At 42.4% G+C, this 26,896-nt stretch overlaps 2 protein-coding genes across 3 annotated transcripts in view; one reads left to right on the top strand and one right to left on the bottom strand.

Moving 5' to 3' along the window:
• The window catches only part of PDE1A (phosphodiesterase 1A), a 201,936-nt gene extending 201,320 nt beyond the window's left edge, over window positions 1–616 (top strand). Inside the window, exon 18 of the transcript XR_010080762.1 lies at window positions 489–616. The gene's annotated coding sequence lies outside the window, so the exon portion shown is untranslated. The remainder of the gene's footprint in view (window positions 1–488) is intronic.
• Window positions 617–6,452: 5,836 nt separating this feature from the next.
• Window positions 6,453–26,896, bottom strand: part of PPP1R1C (protein phosphatase 1 regulatory inhibitor subunit 1C) — a 51,940-nt gene continuing 31,496 nt past the window's right edge. For both annotated transcript variants that reach the window (XM_063400404.1, XM_063400405.1), the window contains one exon: window positions 6,453–6,590. In XM_063400404.1, coding sequence (XP_063256474.1) covers window positions 6,502–6,590 — 89 coding nt within the window. In that variant the 3' untranslated portion in view covers window positions 6,453–6,501. The remainder of the gene's footprint in view (window positions 6,591–26,896) is intronic.

Below are 26,896 nucleotides of genomic sequence, written 5' to 3' on the forward strand. Positions count from 1 at the left end.
AGAAGTGACAGTGCATATATGGTAATTTGCAACCCTTTCACCCATTTGGGATTCCACAACCTTTCTATTACTGTCCCAGTTTGCCACACAAACTCTCTCACATCCCGATAACACATTTGAAAACAATTGCTTTAAGCAAGTCTTGCCTTTTTAGCCTTTATGGCTAAAATAGCCCTTACATGAGGAAAAACATAACCAATAAAGGTTTTTTTACACAAAACTATTCTTACTGTGGTTGAAGTTCAAGGAGCCACTGGGACTGTACTTGTTAGCAATAATTCTTCAGGAAGGGTATGACTTTGAGAGATACCTCCAATGGCATGGTGCAGATTTTATAATCCAAATTCAGTGTAAATGGAGTTAAACATTTTCTACTTGGATTGAAAATGAACGGAAATAATCCCATAGGCTCAAACAAGTATCAAATACTAACTACATACATGATGAAAATAAATCAAGACAACTACTTTATACCACATTCTTTGCAGTTCCTCTTTTCCAGGTGCTATCTGAGCTACCTGCACAAAGGACCTTCTTCTTGTAGAGATGCCAGAATTCAAACAAGCCCCTACTGTGATGAAAGTAATTTCAAATTAACAAATGAGGATCACTAGTGGTAAGTGTCTAAAATGTGTATTTTTAAGAGACTATACAGTTATTGTATGAGAAAGAGGAAAATGTAAGTATGACTAACATTCTCCAGCAGCAGATTAAAGATATCTGTGTACAGTAGTTTAGCAGACAAAGGTTTGTCTGAAAGGGGAGTACTTCCCTTTTAAAGCTTTTTTTAAAAAAATCGCATCCTCAAAAAACAGTATGGAAAAATGAGTGGAAACGAATTTAATGCTACGAGTAAAAGAAATTGTCCTCTGTCAAATAGTGTGCAAACATTTAGGCTACTTCTCTGGAATAATTTTCCTTTCCTGGTCATTTAAGTATTTAATGGGTCTCCAGAGACTCCTTTTCCATGTCCTAGGGCAAACATTCAGAAGTTTTATCAAACTGTGAATATCTAAGTTTCCCCCTGGGAACAAAGAAGAAAGTCATAATCATGGAGTTATAAATGGAAAAAAAATCTCATATAAAAAATGGGAAAAAATGTCTTATAAAAATTTTTGGGCTGAACTTTGCTGCAAAATTCTTTCTTTGTGCCTAGGCAAGTCCTTTGCCTATGGCCTTTGAGTGAAGAATTGTTAGGGAACTTTACATTAGCTGAACTTGGACAGATAATATCTTAACAAAATCAGTTATTCTGACAGATTACATAGAAATGAACTTTAAAGCTGTTGAGTTTCATGTGTTTCCAACATCCTGTATAGGTCATTATTAAAAACCAGAAGTAACAAAGTTGCAGCTAAATAAGGGGGCAAAAATCAAAATGGTAGGTACAATCTCAGCTTTAAGATGGGACAGTTAAGCAGAATAGAAGTGTCTTCACTTTTATTTGGACTGTAGTTTTAAAGCTGTGTCCTCACTGCATAGGATCTGCTGGTGCACCTACAAGCAACACTCCTGAACCTGCAAGAAAGACTGTGGGACTTGTATCATAACACCATGAATAAACATCGAGTTACATGAAAGTATTATTTGTATAAAGCCTGATATGATTATCTCAATCAAAATTCAATGAGCCAAAGAGTCAAATTCACCTATGATGCATTTCCATGGAAGCCAGGAGAGATGGTGTCATTATACCAGAAATTAATTTGTTAATGGATAGTAATTGGTTGACTCCTGCTTTGTCTTTATTCAGCTGGCTTACAGATTTTGTTTTCTGCAGTGCAGGGTGCTCTGAGGGTCTAATGTCTCTGCATAAAGCACGTATTTACCTTTAGGCCATCTTGAGTTCTTTTATTGAAATTGTGCTTCCTTATCTTGGAGGCTGCTCAGCTTTAAGAGGGAACTGCATTTTTCTTACTTGTCAGAAATGAGCATTCACCTTTGTTGTTTGGGGTCCAGCAGTAGTTCACAACTGGAATTAATGGCAGCATATTTGGGTCAAACATTTTAATATAATCCATGATGCATTTTATTTTGGTATTCCCACCTGGGGAAGACTCCTTTTCTGCTAGCTTCAAGGTGGTTTGGGGTAGGGCAGAGCTGTGACTGCAGCCAGAGCAGCTCTGGAGGACGTGTGTGGTTTCAAGTAAATAGTAGATATAGGAGCATGACTACAGAGTTGATATTTCCAGTAAATTAGAGAATAAAAATGTCATGAGCAATTTAAATATTATTTATAGTTGACCTTCATGTCTGTTTTTAATATTCAATCTGCTGAGTGTTTAAAAAAGCAATTAAAAGTCCCATATAATGTTAAAACCCTTGATAAATGTAATAAACAAATGACATATTCAAAAGAGAGACTCTATGTCCCATTAGGAGAGAAAAAGAAAGATGAGAGCAACATATGGCAGTATAATTAGAATGATTAGGGAAGCACATCAACAGAATTTATGCTGCAGGGAAAATGTAATAAGAAACCAACACACTTTCCTCACTGCCTTGAAAACTGCAAATATCGCTCTCTGAAAAGGAGAAGATGCAGAAAGGGTCCCTGGCATTTAAAGCTGTAACTTGTGTTCTTCTGCCATTATTAAAGATGCACACAGCCATCTGCAAACCATTTATTTTTTGCAGAGTTCACATTGTCCCATTGCTTTGATTAATAAGGAGCAATATTACACCTCAGCTGCTTTTCAGAAAGATGCTATTTTGGAAACCTAATTAATACTCATTCCACAGTTAGCTTGAGGTGTTCGTTAGTGCCAGATACTGAGTTCTTATTTGTTTCTCATTATGTGGAGAGTATTGCTTCTCAATGCCAGCGTTTTTGTTTTGCATTTTGGAATAACCTTTCGACGCTCCTGCTTCCCACAGCCCTCCCTTCAGAAGAGCTAATAACACCTGTCATCATTATTTTCACATGCCTGTTAATGTCTGAGGAAGACATTGTGGGCTATTTACATAGATAGACTATCCTGATGCACAGCAAATATTCCTGCCATTTTCTGAACAGTTGGGCCAGAGAGAAAAGCAAAATTTAGAAACTTGGCAATGCAATTAAAATCTCAGTTTGCCACTAAGGGTCAGTATATACTAGGCAAACGGATCATTACAAAATTGAGAGTGTGTATGGCCTAGCAGAAATACCAAATAATTTTTCTGCCCTAAACCTCCCAGATTATTGAACAAAAACCACAGAAATGCTGTAGCAGAATACAGACACTGAGCTTGTATAAACTCCATCGGCCCACTTTGATGAAACTGGAGATTAGTAGCATCTTACCAAACAGCCTGAGGTTTAGCAGAGGGTGCAGAAATACCTTGCTTGAGATTTGCTGGAAGTGCTGCAATCCTCACTGGAGGACAAAGGAGAGGGTACGGCAAAGCAGGCGGCATTTAGCATCCACTCGCTGCCAAGTGCAGTGCTGTGCATGAAAAGGTTAAATGTAATTGCACATGGCAGGAATCAACAGAACAACTGAGGCTCTTTCTGGAGCTCACTCTTGCACCGAGCTGCTATAGAAAAAATAATAAAAAGAATGAAAAAAGAACATCTGTGGGCCTGGGCACTAACATGGATGCAATAGGAGAGGAAGAAAGGGAGGTTTGAGGGACAGCATGTTTTAAATATGCCCTTACATTGTCCCCCCAGGGTTAGCAGACAGACAATGCCTTATTTTCTGCAGGAATAAGGTACCTCATGAAAAAACTTGTCTCAAGAGAAAAGAAATGAGGAGGGGAGCCCCACACTGAGCAGGACATTTTGTTGTACAGTGCCAGCTGTACAAAAGCAGACCTGCAGCCTGCAGGAGCCCTGCTTGGGTCCCTCCCCAGCCACCACAGCCTACCCAGACCAGCTCTGGAGAGAGCCCCCAGTGCTTCACCTTCTGGAGTAAAAGAAATGTTTGGGTTTCTTTTAAAGAGTGAAAACCACGACCAGCATGGCCCTTCCTGTTCCAGGAAGTGCAGATAAACTGGAGGTGTCTTCCTTCCTGACCGCCTGGACCCTGGACACCGTGGGAGGCCCTTGCCCAAGCCCGGGCAATAGAACCTCTCCTGCAGCCCTGCCTCGGAGTCAGTGTTGGATGGGACACCTTTGGTCAAATAGCACCAGCAGTGCATGAGCTAATGGTGATTTTTCAGTTTGCATTACTGGGGAGAAATAATGGCACTATGAGAAGACTGTGGGTAAATCCTTGAAGACTTCAACTGAATTTTTAGCAGTCTTAGAAAAAAAAACCAAAAGGAAAGCAAGGAATCCAGTAATTAAATTGATAGCAGGATAATAGAGGCTTTTCTGTACACTACACATTGTATTTCCCCAAAGGAAAGTATATTTCAGCCAAAACCTATGGTCTTTCTCAAACAAAATTCTTCAGACTTTAGTGGAAAGTATGCTTTAGAAAACATACTTTAGAATGCTTAGAAAGGAGTTTTAAATCTGGACTCTTAATAGCTACTTAAATATTATCTAATTTTGCACCTGGAGAATAAACAACATATACCATTCTGAAAGTCACATACAGTTCAAACTAAATCTGGGTGGGGGTTTTTTTCCTATTATTTATAAAGTGTAATTATGCTCAGGTCCAACAGTCAACCTGAAACAGTGTGTTCAGTGAATTCTCCAAGCTCCTGTCAGGTGCTTTGTGTGTTGCCTTTGAAGTGCTGAGAGTCCATGGTGTTCAGTACTGTGTCCTGGTGTGGAGTGTTATAAATCCCGTCCATGCTCACAGGTCCTAGACAGTTCTCATCTGCAGCCTGTGGGTAATAATAACCAGCAAAAAGCCATTAATATCCAAAGTGCTTTATTAGCTGGCAACACAGAGAGACGGTGTGAGGTTAAACACCGACGGCTGAGTCACAGCTTAGGACTGTGGCAACGAGCAATTTTGTGAAGAGCCTGGTGCTGTGTGAAAGCAGAGCCGTGGCAAAGCTGGGACCAGAGCCCAGCGCTTCTTGCTGCCTTTCCAGACCTGACTTGGGGCCATTCAAACGGTTTCTGAAGGGTCATTTCCTTCTTTTTGTTGTTTGGGACAGAAAAAGCTCTCAGTCCTGTGAGTCCTGTAGCAGCTTCTGTATAATTGCAGAGTCCTTCTTTAGTCCTCCTTGCGCACCCTTGCTGAGCTGGAGTCATGGATCCTGTCTGCAGTGTTTCTGCAGAAAATGGAACCAAAGAGGACAGAGGTACAGATGGAGGGAAAAAATGGCTCTCAAATATAAAGAAACACTAGTTGACAGATCCTGTTCTCAGCAGGTCTTCGTGGAAGATCTCAGCTTGAGAGTGAAATCATCATGCAAGGCATAGGGAAAAGGCTCTGTTGTTTTTGTTGTTTTCCTGTATTTTATCTTTTTTCTTTTTCTTTTTTTTTTCTTTTTTTTTTCCTCCCTAGCTCAACCAATTAAAAGAGACTTCCAGCAGTGGAAAGTTAAACTGAGGATAAAACTTTTATATCAAAGGCTAACAGTTAATACAAAATGTCAGTGAATTTATTTAAAAATCTGCCGCTGATTGAAAAATCAAATTAATCTGTTAAGTGTGACTTTGAAGAAACATTGTTTTGCTTCTCCACCTTATTCCAATTTATGCCATAGAGTTTGCAAGGTCTAAAAAATGAAAAGGATGAACCATGCTGATTTTAACCAAAACCCTGGGACAGACACAAAGTGAGCTTGTGCAGCTTGCTGTGCTGTCACTCACTGGCTCAGACTGAGCCAAGTGCAGGGCAGGAAGGCTGTGACCGGTCCTTGCTGCAGGTGACAAAAGGGGATGTGGCACTTCCCACGGCTCAGCTGGGGCTAGGGCCCTGCTCACAGGCCTTGCACCTCAGTCCTGTGCTCCTCAATCCCCTGCTCCTCAATCCCACACTGAAATGTTTTCTAATGCCTCCAGATAACAGGGACTTGTATAGAGAAAAATCATTTTGTCTGCTGTGACAAGGCAGCCTCAGACCAAAAGCAAGACAAGTATTTTAGTGTCACACATCCAGGGAACACAGGGAAGAGTGTCTTTGCATTGTGCTCAAGACAGAGTCACCTCTGCTTTTTTTGTTACCTTTTTTGTATCTACATCACTTCAAGTAACTCTACCAACAACGGTAAAAACTGCCCTTAACCAGAAGTATCATTTTATAGAACATTTCTCTGTAGCAAGAAAAACCCTCTGTACAATAGACAGTCTTGTCTAAATTAATGTATTCTTTATTTTGTACCTTTTAAATCACTTTTATTTACAACAAACCTTAGATACAGCTCACGCGCAGTAGTTAAGCTCTGGCAGTGCTGACGTCAGGGAGCTAACACGTTTGCGAGTAACATTTCTGTGTCATAGAAAAGAAAAGAAAAAATGACTTTAAAAGAACTGTTTGATCTCCGGGAAGAAGGGTCGGAGAACAGGTGTGCAGTGCCTGCAGAGCCCCCCGGGCCCGGGAGCGGGCGGGGCAGGGCACGGCGAGGGGCAGTGCAGGGGCTGGGACGGGGCTCGGGGAGCTGCGCTGGTTAATGGCCCCACTCCTCTTCCCTCTCGCCGACTGCCTCTTCTTCCTCTGGAAACACTGACTCACTCTGACTCTTCAGGTGCTTGATCCCTGAAAAGACAAGAGTCACGGTTAAGGTGGTATTTAGCTTGCATCAGGTATTTTTTTGTGAAGGAAGAAACAGAAAACCAAAATAAAGGCAAGTCTAATGCCCATTTTTACTCCTTTTCTCACAAACCTCTTAGTTCAAGTCATCTTATGGTGTATTTATAACAGAGATATTCTCTTCCTTGAATAAAGGCTCCAAAAGGAGCTCTGAAAGGGTCTTTTTTCCCTGGTAAGCCTTGGTCAAGTTTGCGTTGAACACCCTTGTAAAGCTGTCCTGAGGCAGAGAGAGCATGACAGAGGCTCTGTCCTGACAGAGAGGAGACTGCTGGCACCAAAGCTGTGATGACACTGGATAATTTCTTACACGGAGAATGTGTTCTTTTGACCTCCAAATACCACGAGGGGCTGGGTGAAAGGGGTAAATACCTATCAGAGGATGTCTGGAAGTTCAGGTTTGAGGAAAGTTATGGAGTACCTGCTGCTGGCTGGTTTCAGCCAGCTAGTGAAGTGGACTTTATGCAACTGAATGAAATTAGTTATTTCCCTGTCTCATGTTCGGCACAAGGGAGCAGACTTCAATGAATGGGCATAATCCCATCTTCTCAGGTCCGCCTGGTGTGATAGAATTTGAGCTGGAAAAGGAAGCAACATCAAGACAAAAAGATGACAGAGAGACCAAGAGAGGAGGAGCTGTTATTTTAAAAAAAACTAAAAACCAAATGTGCAAGGTTGGTCTCAGGGTCCCCCAGTTATGACAAACAAAGATACATAACTATTCATCAAAAATGCATGATTTGAACAAAATGTAAGCCTGATTTAGTCTATTTTAGAGTGCCATTACTGTCATTACATAATAATATTTTTTATTTCATTAAAGATCAGACATAGTTCTAGTAACTGTCAGGAAAAACGCTTCCCTTTTGTATCACTTCCTCTTGGTGATGAGGAGAAATCACTCCCCAGCTGCTTTATATAGTCACTGCTAGGTAATCAAACACCCCAATGTGCACCCTGCAAGTCAGAGCACACGTAGGGGCACAGTTTTCAGAAAGGACTTCACCCTTGAGGGGTGAGGGCAAGATCCAGTGTACTGCTAATTGTAAGCGAGAAGAATTGATGATGGTGTAAATCTGAGAGTTTTGCCCCCATTGCCACTTAATCTGGAAGTTCCTACACCTCACTGTTTGTGTCTACATCACTCCAAAATACAGGATAGATTTTATCCAAATATATCACTTGAAAAAAGTCTCAGCGTAAGTTATTGCAGTTCCACAAAGTTACAAATACCTGAAAACAGTATCTTACAATGTCTCTACAGCAACCAGCTCCCCTTCTAACAGGAGCCCGTCACTCTGTGCTGGGCTCTGGGCTGCTCTCTCTCTTTTCTTCCACACAAACGACAGCACACAGTCTCCTGGGAAACTTGTTCCGACATAAACCAAGCAAATGCATTAATGCTCCAAAGCCAGAGTCCTTGTAAGTGTGCCCTGCAATAATCCAGCCATTTCCAGTTAAGGAACTGTGATACCTGAAAGTGCTCTGCTACTGCCGAGCTCTGAGCAGCTCCTCTTTAGCAACACCATTTAGTAAGACAAACACTTTGAATATGATTTCACCTAACTATAGGTTAATGAGCATTTGTTTCCAAATTATGTTGTGTTCTTAAGGTAAATTTGTCTCCTGTTGTCTCCTCTGCACTCACAGAGCCATGTCTTGCACAATTCACAGTACTCATCTAAGAGCTGCTGCTCAGTACTTCAGACAGGAATTGCTAGGAACCAGGGTGAATAATTTTTTTAGGAAGCTTTTCAAAGGTAAGAAGGGGAAAGTTATGGACAGAAAAGAAGGCACGTGATACATGGTGTGATGAAACCACGGTACTGTATTTTTTGTAGGAGTGAAGAATTTTGGTCAAATGGTTTAATTGCAATATTAAATATGAAAATTGTAGGAAACAGAAATTACACCAATGAGCATTACCCATTGATTTTTGCATGGCAAGTAGCTATTGCTCTTATTTCATGATTTTTTCATAACCTCCATTCTGCAGTCTGCCTTCACCTCTGCCAATCATTTTATGCTACAGTGTCCCTTGGAAGTTTCCTTCTCTGACCAATAAGTGCACAAGAGTTCATGTACTTATATATTAGCTTCAAGATGTTCCTACAGCATCAGGCTGTCAGAATAAACTGACCCTTGGTGTGGTGTTATGAAATAAGGTGCTCATCTACACAATGGAATAAATTAGTGTGAATTGACATAGAGGTAATGAAATTCCTGTCAGTAACATCTGAAGATGTATGACAGGAAATGCTGGTACCTGTCCTGAAAAGATACATTTCCTGCCCAGAGCTGCAGACTTTTACAGTGCAAAAACTGGCCGGGAGTAATAAAAATGCTTGGTTAAATTACAGCAATGATACTCTTGGATTAAAAACATATCTAGCCCTGTAACATGGTAGTAGCCCACAGTGGCTGCCAAGGGAGGTCAGAAGGTGTCAGAGCTGGGCAGGTGCACACTGGCACATTCAGGCACAGCTCAAGAGAAGAGCCTGCTGCAGTGGCTCTCCAGCGAGGCTCCAGTGGGGTTATTCAGGCTGTGCCCTACCCTTTGTCAATATGAACCACATGACAAGCAGCCAGCGAGGTGAAGCTCTGCCCACTGAGTGTATTGCTGGATCACTTCGGCATCTTTGCTTAGCAATATCTGAATTGTTTGCTGAAAGGTTACATTCTGTTAGAGACCGAGTAAAAATCCATTACTCAGGTCACCTCAACCATTTTTACAACCCCAACTATGGCAACGCTAATTTAGCAGAAAGGATATTTCCTTCTCATATTTCCAATTCTTGTACCAGCAACACAGCTCATGCCCTCAGCTTTCCCAACCAGTAACCAAGAAGCACCAAAATGCTCTAGTTTGGGGATTATTTCTGTTCACTGATTGAACATGGAGCAAAGATGAGCATGAAATACAGACTGTAAGATTTTACTTGTAGCAAAAAAGCAAATCAAAGCAAGGATATTTTAGATGAAATAATTTGTATGTAAGAGCACATCCAAGTTAGAAACATCAGTTTACTGATTCCAAGTAGACTGCACAAGTATCAGTGGTGAATAGGGAGGACTGCAGATGCTGGTCCCTGGAGTCACGCTGTCCCATCAATGTCCCTTTTCCCAGGCAATGCATTTGTGGGCACTCAGTCTCTGAGGCGCTGTGCCTGCGCTCTCCTGGTGCTGCTCTGTTTCTCTCACTGCCTGCCCTGCCCTGCTCTGCCCTTTCTCGGGGATGGGGCTCACAGGTGCCACCCACCCCACTGTCCCCACGGGTTCCCAATCCCTCTGCACCTGACCCAGCCCCTGCTTCACAGCGTCGCCCCTGCCTGGGGCTCTGCTCTTCACCTGGGATGTCTGGCAGCAAAAACCCCTTCCAGACCAAACTGCCCCTTCTCACCACTCCCTGAAAATGTTTCATACCCACACTGTGTTCACACTCATCCTTATGCTACTCTAAAACAAAGTCTGTCTGAACACTGCTAAAGCCAGCAGGACAAGGGCTGGTTTCTCTCAAAGGGCCTCTATTTCACTGCAGGTAATTTAATCCAATTAATGTTGATAAACAAACCCAGAACTGCAAACCAGATTGAGCAGCCATACACTAATATAATTTGAACTGTCAATTCTTTTTAGATGAAGTCACTGTCTCAAAGAATATTTGTAGAATTCTAGATATTTATAAATTATGAATGAGAATGGGACAATTTTTTGTCATTTTTGTAGTCACATCACATCCGTGCTGCTTCATTAGCAGCTGTCTTTTTGCCTCTCTCCATCTAACCAACCCACCAGCTTAGAAAACTAAGTAGGGTCACAAGATTTGAAATAACCAAGTGCTCCTGAATTAAGTATCTCCTGGAAAAAAAAAATTAAAAATATTCAAGTAATTAAGGCAGCTCCCCATCCTATTTAACACTTCTTCCTTCACTCTGCTTCACTGCCCAAGGAAGGGTGTTGACATTTACCAAACTCAGGATTGAAGTCTGGTTGGCAGCTTGAATTCCCTGAAGTTTGAAGGGTTATTTAGTTTTATGATTTGGAGCTGATCCTCTTTCTATCAAAAACACATTTCCAGATTTGCAGAAAGCAGTGAAAGGCACAGATAAAAAAGGCTCATTTTCAGCATTTCAGAACTCAAATCACTTTGAAATTATCATGCAAACAGACCTGGCCAAAGAGGATGACAGCCAAATAAAAATGTCTCAGCCAATGCTAAATGAATTATTTTCTAGTTTCTTTCAAAAAATGAGAATATCAAAAGAAATATCATATACTCATACCACTAAAAAGAAAAAAGGTCTATTCTTTTTAATGGTACCTTCTGGTTTTCATTTACCAGTTAAATATATTTTGACTTCTCTGATGTGTCTTCCTCATTTTTTTTTCCCCAATTGAAGTTTTGATTTCAAATATGCCAACAAAACAAACAAACAGACAGAAGCCACAAACCAATAACAAAAAACAACCAAACAGGAGAAACCCCACAAACTAATGTCATTAAATCCAGCATCCACCACGGGTCTTTGGCTGAGCTGGGTGCAATGGAAAGCACTTGTGAAGAGCCAGAGGAAGCTGGCAGTTCTCCCAGGGCAGTGTCCTCATGTCTAGGGATGGTCCCTACAGCTACAGGAGAACAGGCAGCTGCACAGACCAGGGGCAGCTTTGGGGCACTGAACAGCAGCCTGCCTGTGCCAAGGACAGTTACCCAGGAGATAGAGGAGTCTGGTTGAGAATTGGAAGAGACTATTTCCTGACTGGATATAAGGAAGAAATGATTCCACTGAGTGTTTTTAAGCCCTGGTGTGATTTCCCAGTAAAAATTTGATGTGTCTCCTCAGTTCTGAACTAGACAAAGCATTGAAGAACGTTGTTAAATTTGGTGCTAATCCTGCCTTATGCATCAGGTTGAACTGTGGACTTTCCCAAGGTTCCTTGCGACCTTGAGGGCTATGTGATTTTATGAAATCAAAGCTCAGTAAATGCATCTTATGGCTTATAACAGTGTGTTAACATTAAATGTGTGTGCTACATATTGATCCATCTGGGAGCTTCAAATGACTCCTTTCTCTGGAAAAGGGCATATATTCCATGAAAGAACAGAACAGGAAACCAGTAAGAAAAATGCTGTAGTTTCCCAAAAAACTATTTTGAGCTTTCTCTTGTTTCCTCTTTGCATAAATGACCTGTTATCTCTCTCCTTCATCTGTACAATCAGTTCCTGAAACTTTTAATCCATTTTTACTTAATGAGTGGTTTAGATAAGCTCTACTTGCATACAAGTCAGAGTTCAGTGCTTAAGCTTTCCTAGTAACTCTTGAAAACCATTAACCCTATCCTTAACCCTACCTGCCTCCCCTTCCTCTCCCTCTACCATTCAGCTCACCAAAAATGATGCTCACCAGTTCCAGCCCTCTCTGCCCCCGGCCTCCATTTCCTTTGATCCAGTTGCCCTTGGACCAGTCTCAAAGCTTGCTGATGTCTTTGCCTCTGACAATTTTTACCCTGGTTCTCCTTCCCCCTGGTTCTGCTGTTGTGATGCCTTTCTCCTTGCCATTCTCTAATAGTCATTTTCCCTTCTGTCCAAATTAAAACTCCAGAGTGCATCTTCTATGCAAGCTTCTGGAAGTCTAAGATAATACCTCAAAGTGGTCAAGATGAAGCTCTTGATCTTATGCAAAACATTCATCTACCATGAACAGCACTGTCATTCTTTCCTGATATTTAGGCTTACGCATTTCTGATTTCCACTCTTCTCCAGATCCCCATATCCAAATGTCATCCGAGTCTTGCATATTTTTCTTGCTTAATGCATCCCATATAGTCTTTACCATTTATCCAGACTTTGAAACTCCCCTTATTCTGGGGTCTTCACTACTACCAAATCTCCTTCTCCAAGCTTAACAAATGTACCTTTTCTCCTGCCACTACTTTCCTCCTTGAGTTCCCTCCATTGATTCCCTCCAAAATATTTCAGACTAATGCCTATTTATGCTTTCAAGGAAAAATAAATTTCTTCATATTTTATGGGCATCATCCTCACTCAAATCAGGAAATGATACAGCTTTGCTTCTCAAACTGCTAGGCTTTTAGATTAGCATTTTCATTCCTTCTCCTAAAATTCTGGAGAGGTACAACTATCTGCCTCCATGGTTACTTCCAAATCCTCCTCCAAATCCTCAGTCAGGAATTTCGGAGACACCCTGAGAACATTTTTGTTGCCAACCTACTGAGACAAAAACTGTTGCTTCCCTCCCTAACATTCTCTATCTGTTCCTGGGCTTGATTGCTGCATCCCAGCTGGGAGTCCCCTGGTGCAACAACCAGCTTCTGTTAAATGTTTGAACAAGGTTTATGTGGCATAGACCAAATTCCTGGTGTGGGTTCCTGGATGCCTCATTAACCTCAACAGTGATCGGTGGATGATTACTGAGTATGAACAGAGCAACACAATGACTAATGTTTGTATGCAAACACAAGATGCATTTTACATACCTTTCCTTGTGTTGTTTCACTCCCACCTAGAAGAATAGCTTCAGTCTGACAAGCTGGCAGCTATTATTTCATCCTTTGATGCTCATGTTCAGTAATCACACCAGATGACCTATGGCAGGAGGTTAACCCTGCTCCCAAGCAGATCTGGCAGCAAAAGCCCAGCCTGTCCCAAGGCAGCCACTCTCTTGGGTGGTCTCTAAGCTACTGGCAGTTCAAAGAGTATCAAAAAGTTATCTATGACATGACAGCAATAAAACACAATAAAACACACAGTCCCAGGCCTTGACAACTCCCATGTGTATGAGTGAGTGAACAGAAAAAACACGAGGGAGGGAAGGCAAAATAAGAATAAACAGATGTAGAATATTTGGCTTAACAGATCTTGGCAACTGTGAACAGTCTGCTTGATACAGCCTTGGAAAGTTTTCTAAAATTCGGGTTGCTCTTTGTTGAGAAAGACTGAAAAGTGGTGTACTGTGCAATGGCCTCAAGGGACTCTGAGTGGTACCCATGCCTGTAAGTTTTTGTTACTCAAGGTTTCACAGAAGCTTGATAACCAACATGAAAGGGTTGCCCTTAATCTTGTGGCCAATGAATTTGAACATAACCAGGTCTTTTCTTTATCACACAGACCTTGGTCCCACTCCTCCAGAAATTAAAGAGATTTTCTCTGATTATTGTTAAAGGAAGAAGAGTCAACATGCATAATTAAGTTCCAGTTATAAAGACAAACCCCAGTGACTGTTTATTTGCAATGCATTTATGTACAATACTGTAAATTACAGTTGTGTGTGGCTTTAAAGTTTGAGATATGAGATAAACAAGTTGATACAGAAAGTAGGTGCACTAGATCTTCTCAAACTCCTGTTTAGAGTAGCCTAGAAACAGCAAAGTCAGGCTGTGGTTTGCAATGCAGACATGGTGAACCTCCAACACTTAGAATGAAAAGAATCTGGAGCATCAATGTGACAGTTTAAACTACACTGACATTAGAGCAATTTATAAATAATAATTTAAAAAAACCCTCCATGTACTGTATTATTTTATACCTCAGCTCAAATTGAGAAAGAGAAGAAAATTCTCATGTGTATTGTCATTACGAGACCAAGACATTATTCAGACTTGCAAGTTCATTTACTTTTTTTTTCCCCTCTCTAATATGCATGACTAAATCAAAACAAATGATCTGATGCATTGGCAAATATGATGAGTTTATGTAGGTCACATATCTGATATGGAGCAGGTCAGATCACCAGCATATTCAGTGGGTCATCATAGCCCTGTAGAGGTTTGTGAATGATAATTCAGAAACCCAGCAACAAAGTATGCATAATTTTCTAAATGTCTGCTGGTTGCTGCTAACTCTTCTCTTAGCTCAAGTCATACAAACCTCAGTTGTCATGGTGAGCCTTTTAAATAACAAATATTGAGGCTCATTTGAGGCTACTTTCAGTCAAAAGGCTCCCTGTTAAACTATCACAATGAAGACTGTATGAGAGCAGCAAAAATCATGTTGTAAATGTCTGGCTACTTTCCATTTTATTCTCTGAGACATTGCTTTCCACTTTCCATTTTTCCCTCTCAGAATGGCTGGAAGCAGCAATGGCTCCTTACGAGTAGAGTGAAGGAGCTTCTTGCACAGAAAGGCTTTTGTTGGCCCTCCACAGGCTGGCCAGAGCGTGCACTGGAGAGAGGGGCCAGCTTTGCCATGGCTGAAGGGACTGCATCTCCCACCTACAGGAGCCTAAAGAGTAAACAGAGAGGTTTTTGTTGTCCCAGACAACTTCTACTAGTATGGAAACATCTTGTTCTGCTGGTCCCTCCTTGCTTGCTTTGCTCGCCCAGACTGCAGAAGCCAGCCAGTGCTCAGAGTTCAAACCAAGAGCAGAAGCTCCTGCAGTCAGCCAGCAAGGGGGTGCTTCAACCTCTGTCAGTCTCAGCCCAGCACCAATTACCCTTTGGAAAACCAGAAAATGTTTCTTAGCTGATTCTGGGGAGGATGGCTCTTGGTCAAATATCTCAAAAACCTGATCAGAAGAACATGCAGAGGTGGCTTCCACGTCAGTCATGGATCTGGGCAGTACTGCAGGCTCCTGTGCTGCTCTGACCAGGCAGCTGGGGACAGCCACCAGGAGAGGACTGGAGTTTTTCAGCTGACACTTTTCCATCTCAATTTGTCACAGTTGAAAGACAGGCTTAGGACTGCTGATCAGTGTGCTCAAATTCGACCAGTGCAGACAGATCTTCAAAGGTGCTATGCTTTGATGGGTCCTGGGAAGCTTGATAGATGGTCAGAATCTCCTCTGAGAAGGCACTGTCTGGAAGCCAAATCTTACTGGACAAGGTGTTTATTTGCTGGAATTGCTAAGCCCTCACTTTTAACAGCAGCATCAGTTTCAGTCAAGCAGCTGTCTGCCTGAGAGTAGGTCAAAACCACAGGACTGGCAGGATTGTTCCCTTATGTCAAAGGATTACAGTAATTCCACCAAATAAAAGGGCACATTTTCAAACCTCTAATCAGCTGCTCCATAATAACAGGAGTCAAAAGTTCTGCTACTGCCACAAATTATGTTTTAGAACTCACTGGCCTTAAAGGTTTGTGAGTAGCATTTTCTAAACAAAGCTTCTTTAAATTAAACCATCTTACACTTTCACAGGCAACTTCTGTCATTCTTAGGATTAACCACGTGCTCCTCCAGTCCATGACATTTCATTCATGCCATATGTTTGAACTTCAAATGAAATTCCATCCGTTCAAATGGCCATTTTCGTTAAGGTTTAAAACAATGTATTGGCTGGCAGAGCTCTTTTTATGGTGAGGAGAAATGAAGCTGTCTGGCTGTGTTAAAAAGCCTGCAGCTAGGGCAGTGTGTGGTGCTGCTGGGATGGCCGGCCCAGAGCAGGGCAAGCTGCTGCTCTGGCAGCACAGCCAAAGGGGAAAAGGAAAATGCTGCTTATCTGCAAGCCTCTGAACAAGAGGAACAAAGCCTGGCATTTTCCCTGTGATTTACTTACAGTGATTTGCTCCCCCACCAAAAAAAGGAATGAACTTGTCTGCGATTCCTTGTCCAGCCAGCAGAGAGACTTCCAGGGCTTGATTTTTCACTAGGCAGTCTGTGACAGGCCAGGCTAACCCCATGCCTGACTTGGTTTAAGCAGGATGGGTTCGTGCCAGAGCACTTTTAAAAATGACAGTGGCAGACTTCAATAGCTGAATATTTGTACTTCCTTGAAGCTGGACCATTTTCATTTGTTAGTGATTAGGAAAATACCTCTGAAATTTTGCAGTTCCCTGTAGGAAGAAAAAAAATCCACCCCAAACCAAAACCAAAAACAACAAAAACAAAATCAAAACCGAAAAACAAACCAACCAACCAACCAACCAACCAAAAAACCTAACCCCCCCCAAAACCTTAGCAGTACCAGAACATTTAGTCTTGCCTAGTTTGTTAAACATAAAAAATGTAGACATGCTATAGGAAAATTAATTTAATTTTCTATGCATTCAAAACACAATGGAAATTAAGGTTTTGTCATTCAAAACCTAACTGAAAATGCTTTACAAAACATTTTAATCTCTCCAACTTCATAAGCCATTTCCAAGAAGCTTTATTTCAGTTTTCTTAAGCCATTCTTATCTGACTTCAGTTTTTAGTGGACAGCATTATCCAGCTGCTCGCTTTTTCCTGGACAACTGCACTCTGGCTCTACTTTTTTTGGTTTTGACTGACATGGGAATTTTTCTGAAGTCAACAAACCCAAACAGTTGAGAAAAAACTTATTGCCACATCCTTAGGGAAGAGAAACCTTGAAGAAGAGGAGGAGGAGGCTGCCATACTGAGACGCAAAAGCTTGAGTATGGAGTGAATGAAGTCCTGTGTGTAATGACTGAACAGCTTCTGCTTCCTCTGTTTCACCCCCAGGTCTGGCAAGACACCTCCAGCACTGTGTTCAACTTACATTCTGGATCCATACTTTCTAGTTTTGTTATTCTTTTTGTGGTTATTTCTTTCCATGGTCTGGGCAGATACAGAAAAACCTTGTTAATAGCAGACCTAAATATCTTGCTGAATACTCTGTGCAGGCTGAGATTTTTAGGGTTAGGATGAAAAACTTTCCAGAGAGTTTTCAAAATGAAGACAGGAACAAAATCTTTTCTGGTCACCTGAAATTCCAAGGTGGTGTTTCTCTGCTATACTTTCATGTACCATATAGGCTTTCACATTTAATTAATCACGTCTCTTTCTTTTGTCAGCAGCTTATAAGCTTCTCTGCTAATTTGCTGATTAATTCCCTACTGAGTTATAATTTTAATCTTTAATCTAAAATATAAATGGGACCCTTCTGATGATGACCAAGGAGATAGGATCTTGGCATCAGCATAACCTCACATCAGTAATATTGTAAATGTTGAAATTAGTTCTTCTTTAATGTATTTTATAAACAATTTCAAAATTAGAAAAACCTTGTATGATTAAACAAGTGATTGATAGGCCTGTGTTTAGCTTATTATCCTCAATGCTGTTTTTCATGGGTGGCATATGAATAACAGGAAATTACTAGTTTAATTACCAGTTTCTTCAAGTTACAGGTGTTGTAGCTGCAGCCCTTACATCCAATCGGAATCTGTCAGAATGAGCCTCTTTAGTTTTCACCACTTCAGGGCCTGTGAGCTGCTGAGATCGTCTCAAGCAGCCAAGACCCATTTCAAAGCCTGAAGCTGAGGGTGGCCTGAGTCCTTCCCCTGTCCCCCTGCAGCAGGCACTCCGTGCTAACCAAAGCCCAGCCTGGGGTAGGAGCCATGAACCAAGCCAGCTAAACCCCCTGGGAGCACCAGAGAACTTGTGGAATGTCACAGCTAGTCTCTCCTCTGTTTTCCCTTGGTGATGGAGAGGTTTTTAATCATATTTAGAGCTAACTTATTTGGGGCTTACAGCCTACCCTAGCAAGTCCTAGTTCTGCTTCCAAGACATTTTCCTAGAACACAATATCCCCCATGCAAACCGACAGGTAGAGAGCTTGGAGAAGGAGGGAATGCACAAAGGATGTCACCCATTGGACTGAGAGGTGGAATTTGGATATAGGCAGCTGTGGGGTGATGTTTTCACTGTGTGGTCACTACCGTGTAGAGAAAGCTTTGCTCTGTGCCAGTCAGCTCTCACCCAGAGGGTTCCCAGCCTGGTGCAGGCACCCGTGACCATTTCCACTGGGTGTTCTGGATGACTCCCATGACTTGGGAGCATAAAAGGGAGCAGCATTGCTTTGCTGCAAGGAGCAGTTTTCACAGAGTAAGGGTAAAAATCCCTTGAATCAAGGGAAACAATCTGGATTGTAGCAATTTATGGTGTTCAGCACAGTAATTTAGAGAGATTTTCCCACCCTTAAAACACATGCAAACTAATTTAGTATGTGATATTTACACATAACTAGGGTGCTTTTCTGAGGGAGAAATTCACCAAAATCTAATTCCTTGCTAAGGAAGCAAGGAATCAGAAGGTGTCTGGCACAGTGTCTCTGATCTTTTGAAAGAGGAGAAAAGGTTTAGTTTGACATCTTTAGTAATATTTTAAATTTGAAATGTTGTCATTTTAGCATATCCAACTTACAGGCAACTGAAACCCCACCAAATTCTTGTATTTAAGTATTTTTGATTGCTGGAAAACTAAAACCCAATGTTAAGAAATACATTATTCAACATAAAATGCAGTCACCACAAATTATTTGCATTGCAGTAGATACAACCAGTCTCACCTTGCAGTTGCCATGGGCAGCAAAACATTGGGACAACACCTTTGGTGGCTCTTTCCTGTGTAAGTGACTTGAACTTGTGAGAAACCTACCTCTTTTGGTTTGCCTAAGGCATCAAAATACCTCAGAGCCAGCATCCAGTACAACCAGAAGGCAATTATGCCACAGAAACACACTACCTGACACCCAGAATTGTCTGATCCTGAAAACAAGTATGGCTCTCAATTCTTCTGGAAAACACATCGAGAATATCAGTTTACTCAGTTTAATTGGGACAATATAGACAAAGTACAGAAAAGGTGGACTCTCCTCTAAAGGTTTAGACACATTCAGATCACAGTCACAGATTCTTTAAAATTTAGTTTTTACACTTCTTACTTCAGCTCTTGTGAAGAGTGAGTTGAAATAAATCTGGCTCTAAGCACTCATGGGATGTGGAGGATATCACTGGAATGCAGGTGAAATAACCTAGTAATAACCTGACAGATTTTAAGTTGAAATTAGTCAGATTTAAATATAATTCCACTCCTTACAACTGTTCTTGACATTCAACAGTGGAGCTGCACCTAGGAGTCACCAGAGGGAGCCTGCATGCCAAAAATCTCACCGTTTTTTAAAAAACCTTTTCTTTCGGATTGCAAGGAAGTTGAAAGCAGAATTTACATAACTTCTCCTCACTGCTGAAAGAAAGAGAGACGCCTGCTTCCCCCTTTGCCTGTGTAGGGGAGGCCAGCCCGCGGGCACGGGGCTGCTGGCAGAGGCAGCCACTCGCCCTGCTGCTCACTGGCGGTGTCTCTGCTTCCCCAGCTCTCCTCTCGCTGGGCACTGCTCTCTTGAGGCTCCTGTGTGGACACAGCCCCAGCTGAGCTGGATGGGGGTGTGGTGTCCTGCCCTCCCCAGCTGCTCTCCAGGGGCAGGTGCACCACGGTGTGCCCTGTGTCCCTGTCACCTGCAGAGATGCCATTGCAGGGAGCAGCCACAGACCTGCACCGCTCCCAGGGTTCACCAGAGGTGTGTGCACATTTACTCCTTGCCCTGGGCCAACACGCACAGCAGTGGTGCACCCTGAGCTGGCAGAACCACAGCAAACACTCCAGGGGAGTGTTCTCCTTCTGAGCAGTCACTGCATCCCACAACCCCTTTAATTGTGTTGTTTGCAATATTTACTCTGTAAGTTGCTGAGAGCCTGCTGATCATCACATCTGGCTACAAAAGATCTGTGGAATAAGGCTGGTTGTTCTCAGGTTGTGTGAGAGCTGAGAAACCTGGAGTATCCTCCCTCCCTCTGTTTCAAGAAAAACTAGTGGCTACATCGGATGAGAACTTTCAAACAACATCCTGCTGGCCTGAGCAGCTCACAGGAGACTGACTCCCCTTCAGATCCATATGCTAGCTGCAGTATTTCCTGTGTTTTTCTGGTCACAGTCACACACATAATTCATGTGAGTGCTGTCCTAGCTGCAGGCCTGAAAGGATGTGGTTGAAATCTTCAGGCTGCTCGTGTTCCTGTCTCCATGCCAAAGCTCTGGTGGATGGTTTTGGGAACTCTGTGTTCTTGCTATACTGGGCAATGTTGCATCCCAAGGGGTGAAGGAAGGGAGAAATTATGGAGGGGAGTAGAACCACATGGCCTTCTGTAGAAAATTTTTGGTTTTCAATAAATTCAGACCAATAGGTGTCCACTTCAAAAGGAAAAAAATCAAATATTAAAACCAGAAAACATGCCCACCACAAGAAAGCCAGCACAGATGGTCCCTAAAAATCAGAAGCATGGTTTCTCTATGTTTCTCTTAGCTTAACCACAGAAAGAAGGACCACGTTGTTCAGAAACAGAGATATCACAAAGCCAATGTGCTGCTGGGACCTTGCCTGGGGTCAGGGTGATCTGGAGAGCTAATGGTAAGCTGCTGTCCCTGGAAGAGCAGCTTGTGGCCAGGAGCCACTCCCATGGAGATCATTGCCCTGGCTCAGAGAGTCAGAGCAGGGGTGGCTGTGAGCCTGCACCTACCTGCACACACCCACAGAGACCAGCACAGCTGATGGAATCGGAGCTGCAAGGCTCTGGGGTGGTTTTGCTGTGTCAGGCTAAAGCCACTGCTCAGTGCACAGAGGTGCCTTTCATGTTACACAAATTCACTGTTAACCTTCAGCTTGCCTGTAGTCATTCTGTCTTTTGAGAGCTTTGCCTTTTGGGGATGGGGATTTTTATATATGAAATTTGACTGTATGGAGAGGATACATTACCAGAGAGGGAGAGACTGTAGAAATATGCATTTAGGTACAAACGCAGGGAAAGCTTTTCTTTATAAGGGTAAATGAAATGGGACAGCAGCCCATGCACTATGGAGGCTTTTTGGAAACTGACACTACTTGGAGAGGCATCTCTGTATTTCCATGGTGCATCTAGCCCCAGAACACCGGGTACAAACTGGGCCAGCTGCCCCGCTGCTCCCAGCCCTGCCCTCCCCGGCGGGGCTGGTCCCTGGCACAGAGCTGGGGACTGAGCCCTGCCCCATGCCCTGCTCCATCCTGCCCTGTCTGTCTGGGAGGTGTCAGACACTGAGCAGGAGCAGCAATGTGTAACCCCGGCCTCCACTCTGCCGTCCTGCTTGGGATCAAATTCCGGATTTACATCGCTTCAGATGAAACAGAGGGGCAATATTATTTATTACAGTAGGGCTCGCTGGAGTCAGTGCCTGCCATGTGGCTTGGTTGTTAACCTCCAGCATAGAACATGCAGAAAGGAAATAAAATTTAATGCCCTGTCAAATGGCTGGCTTCATAAGAATCTTACATCTTCTCCTATAAAAATATTATCCTTTCTTCAAAAGCTGCTTCAATTCAGAATACAAAACTGCCAAAATCTTTGCAATTTCACTATAAATACATCTTGTAATATAAAGTAACCAGAACAACACATGCTTCCCTTTCTGGGATTTTTACTTTACATTTTAAAGTATGTACTATGTCTCCCACATTTTTGTTCTATAATATTTTATGTTGTAACTCTTAAAAGATTGACTTTTTAATGTTGTCTGTTTCTCCTTAGAACAGTATTCTGTTTACACTGCTCTGTATTTAATACAACAGGGCTTAACACTATTTTCAACTCATAAATGCTGTTTCACAGCATTTTTCTAAGATTAGCTTCTATCATAAAAATAAAGTTGTACCTTTAGAAGGAGGCCCATTTAGCATTCATTGCAGAAGATTAGAAAGAGCTATCAGATATGTGGATTTCATGTGGAGCCAAATGAGGTCAGCAGAAATACTCCCCCAGACTTCAGTCTGTGTTGGACCACACGTGATAATTTAGGGACTGACATTAGTGCTCAACACAGCCCTTTCTTCTTCACTCCAGGTAATGGTGGCAGATGACAAGTTATAACACAAACATCCCGGTTTTTCTGTGGAACAGATGTCAAGCTCAGTCTCCACTGGACACCTCGGTCTCACTACAGGTACTGCAATATTTATTGCAGCCAAGGCCAGAGCCATTTTGAAGCAGGAGCCACCAGCTGTGTGAAATGAAATGTATTCAAAGCTGCCAACAGTAAGAAATTAAATACAGACTACAGCAGTGCCTGCCAGCGTTGGGGAGTACTGTAACAGTGGCAGCCAACTGAACCTGAGATGGCAGCAATCCGATGTACCCCGTCACCAACTCAGTCAGTCAGTAATTAATTTAGCTTTTTTTTTTCTTAATTGTATCTACTGTCATCATACTACTGCTCAAGTCTGAGGGAGGAGAGAGGACGGTAGAGAGAGGGGAAAGAAACCAGGCACTAGAAGGTAACATCTTGGTAAAGACAGCCAGGGAGTTTATTCAAGGCCATTCTGCATCAAGTGGTGTGGTTGTATGGAGGTGCATCTGACTGAGATGTGGATAAGAACAGTATATAAATGATGAGAACAAGTAGTTTGGGAAACAAAGCTGCACCTCTTGTGCCTAGTTAGGGACAAGGAAAAAATGCAGTGATGAAAACTGCAGCATAAATCTTCTATTCCCAGTGCTTCGGAAGGTCCAGACAGCTGTGGACCTTCCACCCAGGAAATGAAATCATTGATGGCATTGATGGCATCACAACACATGAACAAACAAGAGCAGTGCACATAAAGAACGAGGCAGAGGGCCTTCTGTTACCCAAGAAACAACTTACTGAGACAGGATTTCTACTTAAAAGAAATGTGTGGAAGAATTGGTACTACCAGGCTAAAGAGCAGATGTTTCTCCAGGGACATGGCAGCTCTGCTAAGGTGTTAGAGGAAGGCTTTGCCCCAACCTCAGGAATTGCTCCAGCCACTCGACATTGCCTGTTATTGTAGAGTACTCCTCATCCCCTGCCCAGTAGTTGCCACAGCCATTTAGCTTCTGGAAAAGGAAGGAGATCCAAAATGCACACTCAGGACTGAGAGGATAATTGAAAACCATCTCCATCTCCTCTTCTGGCCACAGGGCTGATGTGCAGCACAGTCATCTTTGAAAAAGGATCATCGTTGGAGAGACTGGGGAAATGTAACAGCCTGAGTCAAAGTGACTCACCCACACAGGAAAAGTTTGATTGAACACCAGCCCAATTTGTGAATTTTCACAGGCCTGACCTTGATGTTTAGAAGCCTGTGTAAGATATCTGATGCTATGGCTAACATTAATTTCCTAAAAATCAAATTTACACCCATGTATGAAGCAGAAACAAAAAAAGACATGGTATTTTTCTTTCTAGAACAGTGTGGTGTTTCGTGCTCTTACACTGATGTGTTAACACTAGAAGCTCTTTGCAGAGTTTGCCATGTAAGAAGTTTTTGTAGTGACTGCTAAAGTCTTAGAAACTTAATTCTTGTGCCACTTGAAGTAAATTTAGCCTGAGATTTTTGCTCCACAATGATTCTCATGGGCTCCAAACTCAGTGCTTACCATACTAACAATAATCTTTAATGTCTCCAGACTCTACCCATGTTCGTTGTTAACCTTCAGTCACAAAGTAATGAGATGCATCAGACATCATCAAGCTGGCCTAAGGGGTTACAAATTTGGATGAGGGCCACATACTGTACTAATTGCTTCTAATAAATTACATATTTCAGGAGGGACATCATGATTTTAATCATTTATTCTGCGTGTTGTTTCCTTTGGAGAGAAGAACAAGCAGGCACTAAACAAGCAGAGCATCTGAAATTCATGGCAGAAGCTAGGAAGAGCTCATTTAATATCAACCATCATTGTAAATACTAGAATTATGCATGTATCAAATCCCTGGGTCTGAACACTTTGGGAAAAGCCAGAGAGTTCTGGTTGTTTTAATAACTCAAACCAAAATAATGTCTTTGAATGTTCCTTAGATTTATAACAGCTCTGATTTAATCCCATTTCAAATCTTGTAGCTGGGGCCAAGCTCAGGAAAAAGACTTTGTTTTTATGCAACGAAAAATACATTAAGAGGGGAATTTAAAGCACTTATTTCCCAAAAGGCTGAGGGAAAACAGTCAAATGTATCTCTTCCTTGTGTGGGGAATGACTTTAATTAGGATTTGATGGCTCCTCATTGTAAAGGTGCTCCAGTGAACAGAGACAGCTACAATAACTTTGTTTAAAGTTTGCTGAAATTAATAGGATCTTGATCTGATCTAAACAGCCTCTTGCAGAGTGAACTAAGATGAGTGAAGTTTTCCTATTTCCCTGGCCTCTATCACATCCAGGCCCGCAGACTCACTGCTAATGAAATCCTCAAATCCCTTGGGAATGTGCACTTCCTCCACAGGGGGAGACCTTGATGGTATTCAAATAGCCACTGGTATTAATAGCACTGGCTGGCAGATAACGTGGGGGTCTGGGCCCTCCAGGGAGCAGTGCAGGTTTGGGAGCAGCTCAGGCTGTCTTCTGTTAGTCTGTAAACCTTGCTTCCTGTGGCTGCTGCCTGCATTTCCTTCCAAGGATGAGCCCAGCTACCACACAAAGCATGACCTGCCAGGCAAAGGGAAACCTGCCTCAGCACAAAGCGTGCCCTGGGGTGGGAAGCTGCAGGTGCAGTTCTGAGGCTCAGATGTGCTCTTTGCATTTCCAGGTGGTAATGTGGCACCAAGGAAGCGCCATTACCTGGGGTAAGGGGGATCCACCTCCGCCTTGGCAGGCTAGAGTGCCTTCACTTGGGCCCTCTCTAGCTGGGAGGATTATCATCCCATTTTAGACTTCTCTGGCAAGTGTGACGGTAAGAAATGAGACCCCAGCAAGACTTCCAGGGGCTCCTCTAGCCCACCAAGCAGAATACTGAAGATATTTCTAAAGATGCTGTCTGTGCTTAGATAGATGGATGGATGGATCTTTCTGCTAAAACAGCTGGACATCTACTTTGGAAAAGGATCAAAGGATTCTTCTTGGTTTTGTCATACAGAGCAAGAAGCAGATTAGTAAATAGGAAAAAAGGCCCTACATAGTGAGAACTGACTGGAAAAGATTGCCCAAGGTAAAACTGGTGAGAATTCAAATTGCAAAACATTCCAGTGGTTGTTTTTATGGTATTTTCCATAGGGAGGTTCAAGCCAACTTTCACACATGAAGAAGAAGACTTTAAAGGATGAGCAAATTTGAAGTTCAGGCATAAAACCCATGAAGAACAGAAGAAAAAGTGAGACAAAGAGGGGAACTGGAGGTGATGAATCCCCAGTTAAGATTCCTGCTAAACATAGAAAAAAAAAACTGTGACAAGAGGGGATCACAACATACAGAAAATATGGTGGATTTGTTTGGTGCAATCTTCAGCTACTGACTTTTGCCAACATTGCATGCTACATACCAGCATGGAATTAACAAACACTAGTGTGGCAGGTTAGGAAATAAGTATCTGTGAAGGCAAAATGGAAAACCTCTCTGACATCCATTAGGTTTGGTAATACAACACTAAGAAGCACACCACGCTGAGCTGTTATCTGGTTGGCTGGCTGAGTCCCTCTCCAGATTACTACTTAAATCAATAGCTCTCACATTGATTTTTCCAGCACACTGTATTCCAGTAAAAAGAACAATGCTCTGAGATGAGTCAGCTATTTGCCCTGTCTGTAGGAACTCTGGTGTGTTTTTGTTTAGGAAAATAAAAGCAGGAGCCAAAGTACACAAAGATAGAGAGTAATAAGGACCTGCCTGTTGCACCAGGTTTGCTACAGCTTGCTGCAGCAGCCACAGCCTGGCCTTGAGCTAGAGGAAGCTTCTGTGATGATGGCACTGAAATATTTGGGGATGACCTTAGACAGCTAATGATCTTGAATTTTAGTTTAGTAAGTGCTATGGTAGAAGGGGAAAATACGCCCATACAGATATCATAAAATAGAATCACAGAATGGTTTTGGTTGGAAGGGACACTGAAGATTCTCATTCCAGCCCCACTTCCATGGGCAGGGACACCTCCCACCTCCCACTGGAATGGGTTTCTCAGAGCCCCATCCAACATGGCTTTGGACACTTCAAGGGATGGGGCAGCCACAACCTCTCCGGGCAATAAGAACCCCTCCTCTGGACAATTTAACTAAGAGGTTGATCTCCATATATTTACCATGACAGGTAAAACCTCAGCAGTACTGTATTCCCACTTATTGCATATCTTTTCATGTATTTGGATATTCCATGTAACGTGTACCATAATTCTGGTATTGTGACCAGTCACTACAGTTGTCTGATGTTGCTTCTGCTCTTTTCAAGCATGCCAACAATTTCCCACTTTATATGGGTTCCTATAACCACAACATGCACATTCATTTCCTCTTTCTCTCTCCTGCCTAGCAATCAGTTCAGAAAACAGCAACATTTCTCTCACACAGTTTCGTAATTACTTCAAAAAACTTACAAAAACAGCAACAGAACTATTTCCAGCTACTTGGAGGTTTGGAGTCAGGCTGCAGCATGACTCTGCCCATGGTTTATTTGATCCCTCTCTGCTGCAGGCATACAGCAAAGCTCCTGCCATGGCCCCTCATCTCTCCCACACCCCTGCTGACAGTTCCACTGCCTGCAAGCTTGGCTT

The sequence above is a fragment of the Prinia subflava genome, chromosome 6, assembly GCF_021018805.1.
Source record: "Prinia subflava isolate CZ2003 ecotype Zambia chromosome 6, Cam_Psub_1.2, whole genome shotgun sequence".
Classification (NCBI taxonomy): Eukaryota; Metazoa; Chordata; class Aves; order Passeriformes; family Cisticolidae; genus Prinia; species Prinia subflava.